Here is a 17,973-nt window from a genome sequence, read left to right on the forward strand (position 1 = left end):
TCTTATATTATCTATTTATTTAAAAGAAAGATTTTCATTAAAAGATGCTGATGTAATCTGAGACATTTCTAGTGAGAGTGGAAGATGAAATAAATTTGGAATAATTTTAGAACGCATCAACCATTGATGTGCTTCGGTCCAAACAAAACCTAAACAGGGGACCGAAGAATCATAGTTTGGGAGTGGAACCGGGTGCCTCAGACACCCAAACCGACCTCTCAGGCGTACGTGGCAGTACAGGCTCTCCGTTTGTATCGCTCTGTATATAAAAGGAAAGCTGGGCATCGCATCGCAGTCATCCTCGCTATCCATATATCAATCAAATCAATCAACCAACACGAATTCTCTCTCTCGCATTCACTTTCTCTTCAATGAGGTTTTGGCGCCAAATCAATCGCTCATCGAGGAGACGGTGAGGACGCCATGGTTGCTTCTCGAAGCTCCTTCGCCTATTATTTCCTGCTCGTCCTTGTTTCGTTCTGTCTGCTCCGTTTGGGAGACCGAATCAATTACGAAACCCTAACCCTAACCCCACCACGAACCAATACAACGGCCGTAAGCGACGTAAACGACGTCGTTGACCGCGAAGCAGCACGGAGGAACTACATCGTCAGGTTTGTTGAGTACAAAGATGCTGAAGATCACCGAGCCTACCTCCAAGGAAAGATCGGATTGGACGGTTGGGAGTGGATCGAGAGGCGGAATCCGGCGGCGAAATTTCCGACGGATTTCGGCGTGGTGGCGATCGATGACTCGGTTCGGACGGCTCTCATTGAGGAGTTTGAGAGATTGGAGCTCGTGAAGGATGTTTCAGCTGATTTGAGCTATTCGAGGAGCGTTCTCGCCGAGGGAGATGGCCGAGTGGGAGCATTCGTGGATGGGAAGAAACGGCCGGGGAAGATATTCTCCTCAATGTCGTACTGCGAAGGACAGTGTTATGCAACAGCTATTAGTAATTCCACGATTAGCTGGAATCGCCAGCTCTTGATGCAGGCAAGGCTTTTTCTCCCTTTGGTTGCTGAGAAAATGTTGGAAGAACGTAGATTGGAACCTTAAATCTTAACCTTTTATTTTATTTCATTTCTAGAAAAAATTGTGATCATTCGTTCAAGTAAGCCAAATAATCTGTTCAGTTGAGGTTTTGTGCTCAGTAGGTCCGTCCAAATAATAGAGGATACCGGATTATCTCTCTGCATTTTCTCAGCAACCAACATAGCATTAATAAATTTTAGTAATTGTGATTATAGAAGCCTGTAAAGAGGCTGTTCTTGTTCCATTTAATGAAATGTGGTGACTGTCTCAAGAACCTGAACCTTGATGCCCTTTGATTTTGCTAATAAAACGTGAGAGGGGAAGAAGAAATTTATTTCTCACTCAAGCAAGCTCAATAGTATTAAGATTTTGTTTTAGAATTTAGAAATCGAAACAACATAAAAAAAACTAATATTAATTCTTCTCCAGGTTACCTTAGCAAGCAAATGTTGGAATCTTCTATATTTATTATGTGTATATATTATCTTCAATGGAGTTACTGCAAACATGGTAGCAGAATCTTGTAGTGAGAGGGTTCTATATAGTGTAACTTGCTCCATTTTTCAATTTAGAAGCTAGCCTTGCATGCATGTCCCTTATATTCATTCAGGTGTCATGTTATCCACTGTTTTCTTGCAGAGATACCAAGTTACTTCCTTCTTTGGAGCACGTGGGCTTTGGGAGAAAGGGTACACGGGTGCAAAGGTCAAAATGGCCATATTTGACACTGGCATTCGGGCGAATCACCCACATTTCCGGAACATCAAGGTATTCCTATTGAGAAAAGATTTTGGAGTTTTCTTTGCTTGGATATTTTTCTATTTAACATATCATTCACATTCTTGTTGATTGACTATGTAACTGTATTTCCAGTTTTAGTAAAACAGATTAGTTTTACTTCTAATGTGATCTTTTAGCACAGCAGTTAATATCATCTTTGCCAACTTTCAGGAGCGCACAAATTGGACAAATGAGGATACACTAAATGACAATCTTGGGCATGGAACCTTTGTGGCAGGGGTTATTGCTGGTCAATATGACGAGTGTCTTGGTTTTGCACCAGACACCGAGATTTACGCTTTTCGAGTATTTACAGATGCACAGGTAATGTATAGATTACGATATGACCAGATTCACATTAACCTTGTGACTGGAAGTACCACTTATGTGTACTCTCTGTCCTAATGTGGTTGAAATATCTCTTTTCTTATCTGAAAATTTGATGAAAATTGGCTTTATTTGCAATAAGCCGTTGTAAGGTGTGAATTTCTTATGCTGCATGCATATGAAAGTGTAGTGATACTTTTTTCCTATTAGATGCAGTTTTGGCGGTCATTTTTCATCTTCTCTTTTCATGTGAATTTCATGTTCTTAGCATTACATTCTACCTATTAAAAAGAAATAAAAAATAAAAAATTCTTAGCATTGCATTCATCTTTTTTCAAATGAAAATCTTCTGGTTAAATTGTCACCTTCTAGTCATTAGCAGAAAATTTCTATTTAGTAGCAACAAATTCAAGTTATGTCAACCGTGTTTTACTCTCGCTTTGACCCTTGTCACTGTTCAAGAAAGAAATGGACTGCAACTTATTTGGTAGGAGAGTCCTTAAACAAATAGTTTCACAGACAAACACAAAATAGTATCAAGCAAGATGGCATGTTGAAGGCATAGAGGCCTTAAATTCACTGTGCAGTCAGCACAAATAGTTTCATAGACGGCATAAAGTAGCATCAAGCAAAAAAGGGATAAAACTGCAAAGCATTTAAGCCAAGTGGAAGGGTGAAGAAGGCTAGTTCATAGATATTTGTGTTCAGCCTGCTGAGCATGAGTTTTATTGACATCAAGAAAAAAGAATCAAGCCTGGCTTAAACTGTCCTTCATTTTTCTAATGCTTATCTCAAAAAAATATAACCTTTGCAAGATTATGAGAAGTTTGTATTCAGCTTATTGCAGGTATCATACACATCATGGTTCCTTGATGCATTCAACTATGCCATTGCAACCAATATGGATGTGCTAAATTTGAGCATAGGTGGACCTGATTACTTGGATCTTCCATTTGTAGAGAAGGTGAGATTCTTCACATGCTATTTATGGCTTAATGATTAGTTATAATTCCATGTGATATTCTCTAGGCTTGGAGGATCATAGAGATTGTTTATTATGAATTTGACTTATTTCATTGGAGGTAGGTTGATTGCTGCATTGTTGATTTACCCAAATGGTTGAGGCATAGTTTTAAAAAGTGCAAGGTGCAAAAGACTCTTACAACTTATCCTATCAAAAAAAAAAGTCTCTTACAACTTAGGCACAAGGCATAACGCAAGGTGTGTGTATGAGTGAAGTGAACGTGACCTAGGATGCATATCAATTTTATAAAATATGACCCAAAATCTAAATCCAATCATTTAAAATTTCAAAAATTTAAAAGAATCATTTAACAAAAAAAAAAAAATGACATTATATAAATTTCAATATACAATTAGAAATTTCAAAAAATAAAAGTATTTAAAAAGGAAAAGTAAAGTAGGTAAGGCATGTCTCTCCAACACGGTGCATGCCTTGGCAAGCGAGGTACTATAAGTAGGGAGTGGTTGCACTTTGGGCTTTTAAAACTATGGCTCAAGGTACTTTGGAGGTCATTGTTATTTGTGACCCTGAAAGACCTTTGAAATCCTAGTTCTTGAAAGTATTTTATAAAGTTGTTAATAGTTTCAGTGTGCCCTATGCATCTAGTTTGTTCTTGTTGTTCTATGCATTCATCCACTTGGACCACTTCCATTGCACTTTTAGGAGTGTGCTCAAACTTCACTACCTGGACCTGGTTGTTTCAAAATGACTTTTGGGTATTTTGGTCACTGAATTAAATATCCATGACTTATGAAAAACTCAGTTGGTTAGCTTTCACAGGAAAGTGAAACCTTAATTAACTCTTTGTCATGTGTTTACATAAATATTACATATATTTCTTTAAATGTTTATTCCACTGAGTGTTGCGGCTTCTATTTACTAATAACAGAGCATTTAAATGTTGCTTCATCATTCACCAGGTTTGGGAACTAACAGCAAATAACATTATCATGGTTTCGGCAATTGGAAATGATGGACCACTTTATGGTACTTTGAACAATCCTGCAGATCAAAGCGATGTTATTGGTGTTGGTGGTATTGACTATGGTGATCACATAGCTTCATTCTCTTCTCGTGGCATGAGTACTTGGGAAATTCCTCATGGGTAATCTTTTCATTTATTTTCGCTTCCTTTTTGTGCAGTTCAAGTTTGTCTCAACTTTGGCTCTTCTTTGGTAATGGAAGATAAATTTTTTTGTTTGCAACCAATGACTAAAATAATTTTGTTGATCCTTCAAGGGAAGGGAAAAGAGGCGTGGGGGGATGTTGTTGGGGTGTCACTTGGGGGTGAGTCAAAACTGTTTGGAATCCCTGTATAAGTCATGACCCAAACTGCTGTGGATTTGAGGTAGGTTCTTGCACATGCTTGGGATTGGATGAGAGGAGTCTCATTTGAGACAAGAAGTTTAGTGCAGTTTCCAACTGGTGTTGTGTGGAATGTGTGGGTTCCACCAAAAGTGAGCTTTTTTGTGTGGGACTTGGAGGAAAGCTTTGACTCTCAACTTCAAAGGAGGGGTTGGTCATTGACCAATCATCGCTTCCTTTGTCTAGGTCATGGAGATTCGATTTACCACATCTTTTTGCATTGTGGTAAGGCAAAGGTGTTGTGGGAGCTATTGTTCTCTCTTTTTAGGGTTTATTGGGTGATGCAGTTCACTGTTAGAGAGACTTTGTTAGGTTGACATGACTCTTTTGTTGGAAGAAGGTGGAAAAAGGTTTGGACAACAACACCTTTATGTCTCTTCTAGATAATATGGAAAGAGAGAAACAAAAGATCTTTTGAGAATGTGGAGCTCTCTGTCCAAAGGCTAAAAATCTTGTTTTTGTGTAACCTATTAACCTAGACCAAACTGTTTATTGGCGAAAGGTCGATGTTCATAATCGATTTTATTGATTGGTTGGGTTCAATTTGAGGGAAGGAGTAGTTTTTTGTTTTCTCTTCTTTTTTTTGGCGGCCATTGTATACATTGTGTACTTTGGTGAGCCCCCTTTTTGGCACTTTTCAATACTATTTTCATTTACTAATCAAAAAAGAAAAAACAAGTTTCTCATTTGAGAAGTTCCCTACAACAATTCCTTATCCCATTTCTTGTACATAGATATTCTCATATAAGTACACCTGTCATAAATGAAGATGGGCGTTTCTGTTCAATGTGTAAATATAAATGCCAACCACCAGTAGGTAGTTTATTTTATCCTGCAAAAGTGGAAGGTTTCAATTATCTAAAGATGCCTCCATGCCTATGTTTTCAAGAGTTGATGGATCTATACTTAGATGCTTGCACCTGACATGAACGGTAAGCTAACAAAACATTGACACCTCATTTGATAAAAGTATGTTATTAGGTGAGATTTCCTTTGTCATCTTATCAAGATCCACTAAACACTCAAGTTCCTTCATGTTAAAAAATAATATTACCTTGAGCCTCCAAGTGTGAGAAATTCCAAACTCCCAGCCTGAAATCACTGCTGGGGTATGATTTTCTCAGTTTCTTACACTCAGAAGTTAATAGATTCTTCAACAGCCTTTAATTATGGAATGTTTTAGGACCTGTTAAAGGAGTAATTCTAAAACAGTGAAATTTCTGCTTTCATAGATATGGTCGAGTGAAGCCAGATGTTGTCGCATATGGAAGGGAAATTATGGGATCCAGTATCAGTGCTAATTGTAAAAGTTTATCAGGCACTAGCGTTGCAAGCCCTGTGGTTGCTGGTGTGGTCTGTCTGCTTGTAAGTGTCATCCCTGAACACGACCGCAAGAACATTTTAAATCCAGCAAGCATGAAGCAAGCACTGGTCGAAGGCGCAGCAAGGCTTCCTGATGCCAATATGTATGAGCAGGGTGCAGGCAGAGTTCATCTGTGAGTCCTCCAAGTTGCCAAGTCTCTCTCTTTTACATGCAAATATTTTTCCTGTGTTCTTGTTAATATGATTGTTATTGCTGTTGGGTGTCGTTATTTATAGGTGTTGTTATCACAATTATTTCTAATATTTGTAATTTTTCTATATTTAACTTCTCAGGTTGGAATCTTATGAAATCCTGAAGAGCTACCAACCTCGGGCAAGCATCTTTCCTAGCATTCTTGATTATACGGACTGCCCTTATTCTTGGCCCTTCTGTCGTCAACCGCTCTATGCAGGTGCCATGCCTGTTATCTTCAATGCTACCATTTTGAATGGGATGGGGGTACTTGGATATGTTGAAAGTCCTCCAACATGGCATCCTTCAGAGGAGGAAGGCAATCTTCTCAGCATTCGCTTCACATACTCAGAAGTCATATGGCCTTGGACTGGTTATCTAGCACTCCACATGCAAATAAAAGAAGAAGCTGCACTGTTTTCTGGAGAGATTGAGGGCAATGTAACTGTGAAAATATATAGCCCACCAGCTCAAGGAGAAAAGAATGTTCGAAGAAGTACCTGTGTACTTCAGTTGAAACTAAAAGTGGTTCCAACTCCTCCAAGATCAAAAAGAGTCCTTTGGGATCAATTTCACAGTATCAAATATCCACCTGGTTATATTCCAAGAGACTCTTTGGATGTTCGCAATGACATTCTTGATTGGCATGGAGATCATCTGCACACAAATTTTCATATTATGTTTAACATGTTAAGAGATGCTGGATACTATGTTGAAACACTGGGTTCACCTCTTACTTGCTTTGATGCCCGCCAGTATGGTACCCTTCTTCTGGTGGATCTCGAAGATGAGTACTTTAAAGAAGAGATCCAAAAACTTAGGGACGATGTTATCAATACTGGATTGGGCTTGGCTGTATTTGCAGAATGGTATAATGTGGATACAATGGTGAAGATGAGATTTTTCGATGACAACACACGGAGCTGGTGGACCCCTGTTACTGGAGGTGCAAATATTCCTGCTCTGAATGATCTTTTGGCACCATTTGGGATTGCTTTTGGAGATAAGATACTCAATGGTGATTTTTCTATTGATGGTGAGCATAGTCGATATGCATCTGGAACGGATATTGTAAGGTTTCCAGCAGGTGGGTATGTGCATGCCTTCCCTTTCATGGATAGCTCGGAGAGTGCAGCCACTCAGAATGTACTGCTAACTTCTGGCATGGCCAAGGTAAGATGACACAGTAACTCATATATTTCTGGTTGATGATAAAAAGAAAAGAATGAGGATGAAAAAATAGAATCTCTTGTATTTATAATTTCCTTATATGAGGAAAGGTGTTACATGTTTACCATTCAATTATTCCTAAAACGTAAGTGGTTGGGAAGAATTGTGGCAACATAATTTAACATTCTTCCTCATGCATTGTTTTTGAATAAAAGGAGTATTGCACCCTAGAACACCGAAATCTCTCTAGTTATGATCCCTTGAAAAACATGTCACTTCTATTCCACTTCATGTAATAATTTCCTTGGTGTTTGAAATATGAACTTTTGTCTGTTGAGGAATGCAGGCAGACTCTCCCATTCTTGGCCTTCTGGAGTTGGGTGAGGGTCGTATTGCCGTTTATGGAGACTCCAACTGTTTGGACAGCAGCCACATGGTTACTCACTGTTATTGGCTTCTAAGAAAAATATTAGATTTCACCAGTGGGAATATCAAAGATCCAGTGCTTTTCTCAACTTCTGTTAGACGAGCTGCAGCCTTGTACCAAGATGACAACCAATTACCATCTCGAAGAACTGATGTTGATTTTTCTACATATTCTGCTGTTGTAGGAAAGGAATTGATCTGCAGAAGTGACTCCAGGTTTGAGGTATGGGGGACTAAAGGTTACAGTATACATGTCATGGGAAGAAACCGAAGATTGCCAGGTTATCCTGCTATTGATTTGGGCAGAGGTTTAAACTCCACTGTTGAGACTTCCAATTTGAAGCAGCCCCAGTGGACTCAAAATAATAAAGGCGAACATTCAGGAAACAATATCTTTGGTTTGCTCTACAGAGACGAGGTAATAGATTGAAAACTGATTGTACAATATTTATCTCTCTCTAGGCTGAAGGTTTCTAATCTTTCTTTGCTCACATGCAGCTTGATATGCCTGTGCTAGTTGCTAGTCATTGGCTTGTCCCGGCTCTTGTTGCCATTTCTGGTTAGTGGATATTTATGCTGTATATCCAATTGTAAAAAATCTTGATTGATAAGTTGTCTTATTTCAGTTGGCATATCTGCTGTTTGTTAGGTCTTCTGCTTTTCTTAAGCTTTTGGCGAATTCGACAGAAGCGGCGCCGGCGTAGGAAAGGATCAAGCTCTGGTCGATTAGGTAATCTTTAGTACAGATAAGTTTTCTGTTTATTAGGTCTTCTGCTTTTTCAAAATTTTGGCAACTTTGAGATGAGACACCGGCAGAGGAAAGGAGATCCGGCTGTTTGGCCAGTAGTCACAGATAAATTTTCAGTTGCCTTTCTCCTGTTGTAGTATCATCCTCACACAACACAAAAGTCCTTCTGTAATGTCAATACAGAACCTGAGAGTTATGGCGCTCACATCAATACAGGAATTAGTTTTTGATCCATTCACATAGTTTTGTGGCAATTTTTTTGGATGATTTCCCATGGTATAAATTTTTGGAGAAGTGATAGATCGTCATGGGTTCCTTTCAGGATAGGGTTTCAACAGCATTAGAATTAGAAGCATCACTCATATTCTTTGCAAGGGTAAGAATTGTTAATATGTTCTATTAAAACCCAGACTTTTACTTTCCAATTGAACTCTACATGGTGATAAAAAGAGAACTCTTGAGTTTAATCTTTATATGGTTATAGTCTTATAAAAAGGGAACTCTTGAGGTACAGACTATGAGCTCAACCAACTGTAAGAACGGCAAATCTTGGAAAGAGGAGTTGGTTGTCTTGTGTGCCATGAAATCGTTTTTGTTTGAGACCATGGTACCAATTAATCAAATCGGTTCTTTCACAGCTGTAAAATCCCTTTGGGAGACTGAAAGTTAGGGTCTTTTCTTGGCCATTGGTCCCCTCTTTGATTCTGTGAGTATGAATGGCTAGAATCTTGGACGGTGCCATGGTCGTTGCCCGTTGGTTAGATTCCTTGGAGGAATCACATGAATTCCAATCCCAGAAGAAAAAGAAAAGATAAAAAGGATGGGCATTCCACTTCAGTGAGCAGATACTATGCAATAAATGTCTGCAAATTGCAGTTTCGTGTTGGAAAAAAGGTCCAACAAACAAACCAAAGCGTAGCGCAATATGTGACAAAAAATTTCGAATTATTTCTCAAATTCTGAAAATTTATAATGCCATAAAATGCAAGTTAGTTGATTGGGTAGATTTGGCTTCTCCAAAATTAGGTAGGCAGACGTTGGCGCCAGTAGCCCAGCTCTATCGAGACACCAAGTCAAAATTGGTAACATTTTGGTGCGATTGATTTTCAGCCAAGTTGTAGGGGCAGTTCAGTAAATAGAAAACTTGCCACCATCTCCCATGTGCCAATGCTGACTCTGTAAGGCAAAAGCGTGGTCCAACCCACCACCACCACCTGCACCTGCCACCTCAACAATTTGTTTCTAGTAAAAGGCAAGAAGACAATCACGTGCATGAATATTGCCAAACTTTCATGTGCTGGCCAGCAGCCTATTCAAATATGAACCCTCACCCCTCATCTTCAATTACCTCTGCATTTGGATAAGATGTTGGTTGACATCAAGACCAATATCATACTCATTTTCTGGTTTTCATGAGACCCCACAAGGAAGAACGTACAAGTTCACTCCATCTAGTAGAAACTAAGTGGGTCTAACCCTACAAGCCCTTTTCCGGATAAGGATCCCACCACTTTTACCTAAACCATCTACTTGACATTCCCATCATTTCGAATTATACCAGTGGTCTGCTGGTCCCAACAGCAATGAACACATTCTACTCCGTTAATGGACACCATCAAGCACATTTCTTCACATATGTAACAGCCATGTGATGATACAAGGTCGAGCTTGTGGAATGTTTGAAGTTTTGATTCTGGATAGCCATCATAAAGAACATTGGTGGTGCACATGTCCCCCAACAGTGCCCAGGTCCACCCATCAAATTTAATCTACAAATAGGGTGCCCCTACTACCCTACATGACTGCTAAAACAGGAAACAAAAATAAATGTATTCTACAGTAGATTCTGATCAAACATTTGAATTTCAAATAAGAGGGAAACAGATGATGAAGCCAGAAGATAAAAGGGAAAAAGTCTACAAGATATCAGTGGCCAAATCAAAGCCAACAAACAAAGGATCAAACAAAAGAATAGAATCAAGATCTCCATTATTTTGTTGTATAAGCATTAATAAATACATTTTTTAAAAGAAAAAAAGGATAGAAGGGGAAAAAATGGTGGCTGTTATCTCATGTAGAATGGCATTCTTGCAATTGAGACTAGTGATGGTATAAGAATAAAGGGGTGGGTCTTTACAGAAATGAGCGTTATTTTTCAGAGCCTCCACTGTAGCCTCGACTGTCTTTCTTCATCTTTCCCATCTCCATCTCTCGGGTGGTTCGTTGGCCTTCGCTACTTGAGCCAGATGGATACAAACCATATTCACTTGTAGGTCCACTGTACTCACTGCTGCCATAGTCCCTGCTTGCCAACGCCATCTTTCTGAATTTTATCATGTCCTCATTGTACTGGTTGGTGTCATAGTCTGAACTTCCATGGGAACTGTAGATTGAGCTTTGCCCAGGTCTCATTCCTTCATTAAGATCAGATAGAGATGCATCTCCTTCCAATGCCCGGACAATCTGTTGGTTTCCAGTTGACTCTTAAGTTGTTAGAAGTTAACTTTACAAGCAAACAACACATACATTTAAAATAGCATGCTGCCTCTGAGTATCAAACCAGAATTAAGCACATTACCAGGGTGCTGGGGCTAGCGTGTAATGTCAAACCCAGTCATCAGTGAAGAATTTTCAGCAAAGGATTTATTACTATAATTAAAATGCTCTATATGCAAGTATAACCACTACCTACATGTTTCACTATTCTAAGGTAGTCAAGTCAGTTCAACAAGGATCATGTACATACTAGTAATTAATTGGGCTACTTGAAATGAATCTTCAAGCCACGATATGTGCTAAAATAATTACCTGGCTCATTCTTGGTCGACGCCGGGCTGAATGACGCACACAAGCAGCAGCACAAGCAACCATGCGAGCCATTTCGTGGTGGTTGTAATCCTTTTGCAAGCGCGGATCAACAAGAGTATCAAAGTTTCCATCTTCAAGAGCTCTTGTGAGCAAAGGTCTCGCCTATGATTCCAGTACAGTTGGTTAGTCTAATGCTCTCAAACACAACTTTCCATACTTGAAAAAGAAAAGAAGTTGAGGATTTACTAAGGAAAAACTCCCATTAAAGAATATGACATAAAAGACTTGCTCCCTCTGTCTAGTTATCATTTGGTCTACAAACTATCAACACATAGCCAATGCTTAGAAGAGAAAACTATAGTGGAGGTACAAGTGACAACTTACCCAGTCCACCAAACTATCTTCCATGAAGGTTTGGTTTGCATCAACAGGTCTGCGACCAGTAAGCAACTCAAGAAGCATGACTCCAAAGGAGAAAACATCTGACTTGTCTGAAAGTTTCCCACTTGCAGCATATTCTGGAGCCAAGTACCTGCAGGTGGAGAGCGTGTGAGAATGTGAAGAAACCATAATAAGAGCAAAATGTTGAAGAGTATTCAGGATTCAGATAAAACTCTGGTCTAGATGAGTCATGAAAACATAGTCTAAAGCACATTATAATAGATCCATCCACAGTCATGACAGATTGAGAGTTTCAAGGGAATTTTAAACTTATAAAACCATGGATCTAAAACTAACTACTGACATAATCAGTAACTCATTGAATGCCAACTGGAACTCTCTCAGAACTTTAAGGTTTCATTACAGAGGGTCCAAGTGCAGCCTATAAAAACTAGAAGTGAATGCTTGAACACAAGATTTTAACCAAATATTTTAAGACAGATGCATTTGGCAAAGCAAGAAGTAGGCAGAAAGACATTGTTCATTGATGCTAGAACACATAGTATTAGCACAACTTGGAACTCGATAAAAAGAGAAGGCTCGACTACAACTCATCCCAAACCAAATGTCAACCATAAAAACTACACCTTAAGCAAAATACAATGGGATGAATTTTGGTCTTACCCAAAAGTTCCCATTACCCGAGTCGAGACATGAGTATTGGCATCAGAAGAAAACTTAGCAAGTCCAAAATCTGCAACCTGAGACAAAAGAATTCATGTTTGTTAACTTAAACATTATAGTAAACACCAATAAGCCCGGACATCCAATGGAAATTGAATCAATCAATTGGGTTTTACACGGAATTCAAAATCAGTGCAGACAGATGCACTTAAATTTCAGCAGTCAAGATAAAAATAAGTAAAGACGTGAACTTCAAGATAAAAATTACAAAGTCTTTCAGATGAAATGAAAGATGAACCTCATAACAAAATCAACAGGGATGTTAATCAGGCAGCACAAAGAAGAGAATTTTGTGTATGAGGTCAAACTTAGCGATGCCTATTCATGGTTTAACAAATTTTATGTTCAGTCAGCCTGAGGAACAAACCAAGAATCACATATTTGAATCCCCACCTTTGCCTCAAACTTGAAATCCAAAAGTATATTAGCTGCCTTGATATCGCGATGAATGATCTTAGGGTGACCTGCAAATACAGATTAAATCTCAGTTCAATTTTAATGTCTTTAAATGAAGTTACCTTCTGATTTAAAATGAGAAGGTACACATGTACAAATTAGTGTGGGTGTGTGTGTGTGTGTGTGTGAGAGAGAGAGAGAGAGAGAAAGAGAGAGAGATCTTACAATCCTCGTGCAAGTATGCGAGTCCTTTTGCAGATCCTAAAGCAATTTTCAGTCTTGTGGACCAATCCATAGTAGGTCGTCCTTTTCCTGCAATATGTTGCCTATTTTATCAGGTCTTTCTTACCAGAAACATCATGCATCAGGTGCAGTTAATAAGCAAAACATCAAACATCATGTAAGGTAGCATTAGTGCCTTGAGCACATCAATATGATGTTGAATGAAAATTGAGTTTACAATAAATTTCAAAATTTTGGCATTAAACCATAAAACAAGAAATGGACAATTATTCATAATGGCCCAACTACTTGAAATGTAGCACAAAAGCAAGACACTTTTCATCCTAACATGACTTCCTAGAAGGATAAAAATTAAAATAGTGCAGTAATAATAATCCAAATTACCATGTAAATGAAACTCCAAGGTGTTGTTCGGAACAAACTCATAAACAAGCAGTCTATGTGATCCAGTGATGCAATATCCAGCTAAGGTTACAAGATGTTTGTGATGTACTCGACTAATGATCTCAACCTCTGCCTGAAATTCACGCTCCCCCTGCCCACTTCCAGCTTTGAGCTGCTTAACTGCAACTTCTTTCCCATTGGGAAGGACACCTCTGTGCACATACCCAAAACCACCTTGTCCAAGAAGGTTGGCATTTGAGAAGCCATCTGTTGCCATCACCAATTCTTCATACGTGAATGTGCTCTTTGAGAAACCTAAAGCAATGCTAGGGGAAGGTGGGGGGAGAGGGTTGTCAGATCCTGAATAATTGGACCCTGAACCACCACTGCTGCTCACAAAAGGTGGTTGTGGAGGTGGCGGAGGTGTAGGAACCTGCACCGGTGAGTGGGGCGGGCGTGATGCAGTTCCTGGTGGAGGAGAGGGCTTTGGAAACACTGTGACAGCATGATCTGCAGGTGGAGGGACATTGTGTTGCCACTGCTGTGGTGGACCACCATACGGATCATCTGGCAATTAGCAATCAACAGCAAAATGAGTTAGCAAATTTCACTGTAATAGTAGGGGAAGGTGAATGTTTAGGAAGCAGATGAAAATGAATATACAAAACACGAATTGAGTTACTTTGTTTTCCAAAGCACACTAATTTAGCAATTTTCTTTTGTTTTTTTTGGATTGGTAAATTTTTTGTCCCCATTAGGACTTGAACCTAGAACCTCCCACAAACCCTCCCCAACCCTTCACCACTTGAGACCAGGCCTCAAAGGCTAATTTAGCAATTTATTACAAACTCCTTAAAAAAGGGTGGTCATCTAGAATCTCTAAATTTTTTTTAATCAGCAACAAAAATGGTTCATTTCTATTAAATGACCACATTGCTACCTCTCCTAAAATTTTCTTATCATTCAAATGAATTAGGTTATGATTCTTTTTCATGGAACAGATTTGTCCATTCAAATGCTATTATTTCTGTGGCTGTCTCCAAATGCCCATAACTTAGAATGATTCTTATATACTAGAATGCAGAAAAGGACTTGTATTGCTCCAGATATGAAAATATGAGACAATGGACACAGATGAAAATATAATTAGGAGTTAGCGGAGTGAATTCATCCCCAAGGTTGTTTGGTAACACAACCCCCAAAAAAACAAGAAAAGAAAAAAAGGAAAAAAATGTAGGCAACACATAGAAAATAAAGTGAACTACAATTACGAAAACCGGAACACAAGAATGCTGACTTGGAAAACAAGAGCTTCTGCATCTCACAAGTCACAATATTTTTCATCCAAAAGCTTAAATGGAAGTGTATTTGCAAAACCTATATTTCCTGTAAGTGATTCAAATTAAGCCTAACACTCTACTTTGAAAATCTTGGCAAAAGCATCCAACTATATAACAGCTCAAATAAAGAGGAAATGAAATCATTTTCAAATGTCAAAGTTCATCCAGAACAGGTCTTCTCTCATCCCAGAGGAAACGCACATCCACATGATAAGTCAAGTATCCACAATGGAAAATTTCAAATCCAACAAAATGCCAAATTGATAACTTTATTGGATGAGAAATATCAAATTAAGATCAACTTTTTCCAGGATTCCAAACAGATCCCCACTTAACACAGTCCAGACTAGCCATCGACTCGACCATAGAAAATCTATCAATCAAGAAACTAGAAATGAATTCATTTATAACCCAACAACCAAGGGAAATCCCAAAACCAATTTATGTGAATTAAAAATAAGAATAATTTCACCTTTTCAACGAAAAAAATAAAAAAATAAGAAAACATGTCTGTTTTTTTTTTTTTTTTTTTTTTTGTCCTCTTACTCCGAAATTGAGCTTTCAAAATCATTCTGTGAAGCAAATCCCATCAATCACAACCCTAAAAGAAACTATGGCATAAATTATAAATCAAAACCAGCAACAAGACCGGTTCCAGTCAGTCATATAATTAAAAGTAATAGATTGTGAAAAATGCCTCACTTTTCGGGCCCGGCGGCGGCGGCACATAGTAGTCCTGTCTGTGATCTCTCCTCTTCTTCTTCTTGCAACATATGAAGAGAAGACTCAGCACCACGAGAATAACAACTCCACCTATGGCGATTCCAACTACAAGACCTGTAGATACAGTGTTTGAGGATGGAGACGAAGGCGGCGGCGGAGGTGATTTTGAGTCGGACGGAGGTGGCGGTGGGCTCTTGTTCGAAGATGGTGAAGATGGTGGTGGTGGCGGAGAAGCCCTAGAAGGTGGCGGTGGTGAACCGGTTTGGCCCGAAGGTGGTGGAGAGCCAGGAGAGTCCGGAGGAGGCGGAGGAGAACCAGCCGGGGCTGTAGGCGGCGATCCCGTCGGTGCAGTGGGCGGTGGAGGCGACGGCGAAGATGGCGGAGGCGCAGCAGGAGTGGCCGGAGGAGGCGCGGTGGTGTTTGTAGAGGGGGGCGGAGGCGAGGTAGTGTTTGTAGAGGGGGGCGAAGTCGGACCAGGGGACTGCCCCGGCGACGGTGACGACATGTCCGCCCAGAAACTCACGCAAACTCCGGCGAGTGTTTAAAAGGCTTTAACTCCTTATTTCTCTCTCTAGGAAGCACTTTTCCGAGAGAGAGAAGAGAATATTTAGAAGTAAATGAAAGCGGAAAAAAGCGAGTTGAGGGAATTCAGAATTGGAAGTATTTTCTGACGTCTAATTTTTAGCCTTTACGATACTGAGCTGTATATGACCAATGGAAACTCTTTTCACATGGGTGGAGGAATTATCCCCTGCTCTCCACCCCCCACCCTTTCGCTACACCCCATTGCCCCGCGCTTTACCCCTATTTTTTATTTTTTTTATTTCCACTCGTTTTTTCGGTTAAATAAATAAATTCACAACTCTTGTTTGTCGGCTTCCCTTTTTTGTTTTTTGTTTTGTCCTTTTTGGTAAATGAGAGTTTTTCAACCGTTACCCCTCTTTTAAACCCCAAAAAAAAATTAAAAAATTTAAAAAATACTTCTATTTTAGGTCTGATTTCAGAGTTTATTTATTTAAATAAATAGGATTACTTAAATTCCAAATTAGTTGAATATTAATTTGTTCATAATAAGCAATTATATCATTAAAATTCACTATCCTTTTACCCTATAATTTCCCAAAGCAAATACCACAAAAATTCACACCCAAAACTCACAACATGATCACAAAAACTTATGTCATGACCACAAGACTCAACCCCCAAATTCCTCAATCAACGGGAAATGGATAGTTTCAATTTGACAATTATTTTTTATAATAATTTTTTGTTTTTCAAAATAACTAAACAAAAAAATTAAATCAAGTTTAAAAAAGACTTTTGTTTTATAAAATATAATACAATAGTTTTTAAAAATTATTTTTTCAAAACTATTTTAAAAAAACAGTTATGACTTTTAATTTTGCTTTTTTTTCTCTTTATCCTTTTCATTATTGCTAAAATACCAAAAAAAAGAAAAGAAAATATAGTTGGTGTTAATGGAGGATTATTTTTTTGACATTTGGGCATTGATTCTACCATCTTCCTATTCCATTTTTATGGATATTTGTGCAGATAATTTGTACCTTAAAATACCAAATATGGAGGTTATCTTTTCATATATGACATGATCTTGTCATAAAAAAATCATGGTGGATTTTGTGAGCATACTCTTCAAAATAGGGTATATGGTTTTTAATTTAACTTTTTTTTTTATATATAAACAATTAAAAAATATATGATAAATTACTTATTCAAAACACTCCAACTTGCCAAACATGGCATAATCTTAGTTGTCAAAAACCCATTAATATTATTATTATTTTGGAAATAATAGAAAATAATTGAAAAATACAAGGAAATGAAAAAGAATGAGTCAAGATTAGGTGGTGCCCTCTATCCATATTTGAAATCTTATGTTTTTATATCTCTCCCTGTTTCCCTAAGTAAAAGGCAAACCAGCTGGACACCAACACAAACACCCCACCACACGCCCAGACATGGACGTCCTTCCTAAATTAACTACACCCAACCCAACAAAAATCCATAATTAGACCACAAATTTCAAAGATACTAATTTCAATATTTTAAAATAAAAAAACCCATTTTCCATTAGTCCTGGGAGAGATTTTGGGCAATGTGGGCATGTTCAAAGTCTTTGAATATGGTTTTGGGGCTGGTGCACTGACCTCCCATATTTTTCATGTGCTTCTTCTTAAATTGGGAACATTGAAACACCCCACGATATGCTTGTGCTTTGAATAATCAAACTAATATTTGAGTCTCTCCCCTTTTGCCCATCTATCAGTTACAAAGAAAGGGAAAGTGCCTATTTTGGAGTGATAATGCAGCTCAAGACCAACTCATAAAAGCAAGATGCAGTTGAGTAGGGAGGTGGGCGTGGGGGCCATACACGTTAAGTTGCAGAGAAGAATATAGTTAAGTGGTATGCTTTCAACATATTGACAATGGAGACTCGTTAGTTAGTTTATGGTATAGAGGGCTTATCAGGGTGATGTGTTGTGTCGACGAAAACTTTAAAACAAAC

The 17,973-nt window shown here is 38.5% G+C and overlaps 2 protein-coding genes across 2 annotated transcripts; one reads left to right on the top strand and one right to left on the bottom strand.

Moving 5' to 3' along the window:
* Positions 1-254: 254 nt before the first annotated feature.
* On the top strand, positions 255-8,661 carry LOC100264570 (subtilisin-like protease SBT6.1). Its single transcript, XM_002280906.4, has 10 exons — positions 255-993; positions 1,672-1,800; positions 1,984-2,136; positions 2,987-3,103; positions 4,084-4,268; positions 5,761-6,024; positions 6,185-7,256; positions 7,600-8,097; positions 8,178-8,238; positions 8,329-8,661. Exons 1-10 carry the CDS (start codon positions 424-426, stop codon positions 8,418-8,420), a joined length of 3,141 nt encoding a protein of 1,046 aa, XP_002280942.1. The 5' UTR covers positions 255-423; the 3' UTR covers positions 8,421-8,661.
* A 1,725-nt stretch (positions 8,662-10,386) lies between these two features.
* Positions 10,387-16,139, bottom strand: LOC100247489 (proline-rich receptor-like protein kinase PERK1). Its single transcript, XM_002284394.5, has 8 exons — positions 15,426-16,139; positions 13,384-13,950; positions 12,982-13,068; positions 12,754-12,824; positions 12,301-12,377; positions 11,620-11,767; positions 11,236-11,397; positions 10,387-10,890 (listed from the first exon to the last, which is right to left on the bottom strand). The coding sequence occupies exons 1-8, from the start codon at positions 15,949-15,951 to the stop codon at positions 10,576-10,578; spliced, it is 1,953 nt and encodes a 650-aa protein (XP_002284430.2). The 5' UTR covers positions 15,952-16,139; the 3' UTR covers positions 10,387-10,575.
* Positions 16,140-17,973: the final 1,834 nt, after the last annotated feature.

The sequence above is a fragment of the Vitis vinifera genome, chromosome 11 (genome assembly GCF_030704535.1).
Source record: "Vitis vinifera cultivar Pinot Noir 40024 chromosome 11, ASM3070453v1".
Taxonomy (NCBI): Eukaryota; Viridiplantae; Streptophyta; class Magnoliopsida; order Vitales; family Vitaceae; genus Vitis; species Vitis vinifera.

Coding starts and splice junctions, on each gene's coding strand:
- LOC100264570 (XM_002280906.4), top strand. CDS start 424: ATGGTTGCTTCTCGAAGCTCCTTCGCCTATTATTTCCTGCTCGTCCTT. Junction 2,137..2,986: donor GAGTATTTACAGATGCACAG/GTAATGTATAGA, acceptor AGCTTATTGCAG/GTATCATACACATCATGGTT. Junction 8,098..8,177: donor GTTTGCTCTACAGAGACGAG/GTAATAGATTGA, acceptor GCTCACATGCAG/CTTGATATGCCTGTGCTAGT.
- LOC100247489 (XM_002284394.5), bottom strand. CDS start 15,951: ATGTCGTCACCGTCGCCGGGGCAGTCCCCTGGTCCGACTTCGCCCCCC. Junction 12,825..12,981: donor CGCATACTTGCACGAGGATT/GTAAGATCTCTC, acceptor CTGTATTTGCAG/GTCACCCTAAGATCATTCAT. Junction 12,378..12,753: donor ATTTCAAGTTTGAGGCAAAG/GTGGGGATTCAA, acceptor CTTTTGTCTCAG/GTTGCAGATTTTGGACTTGC.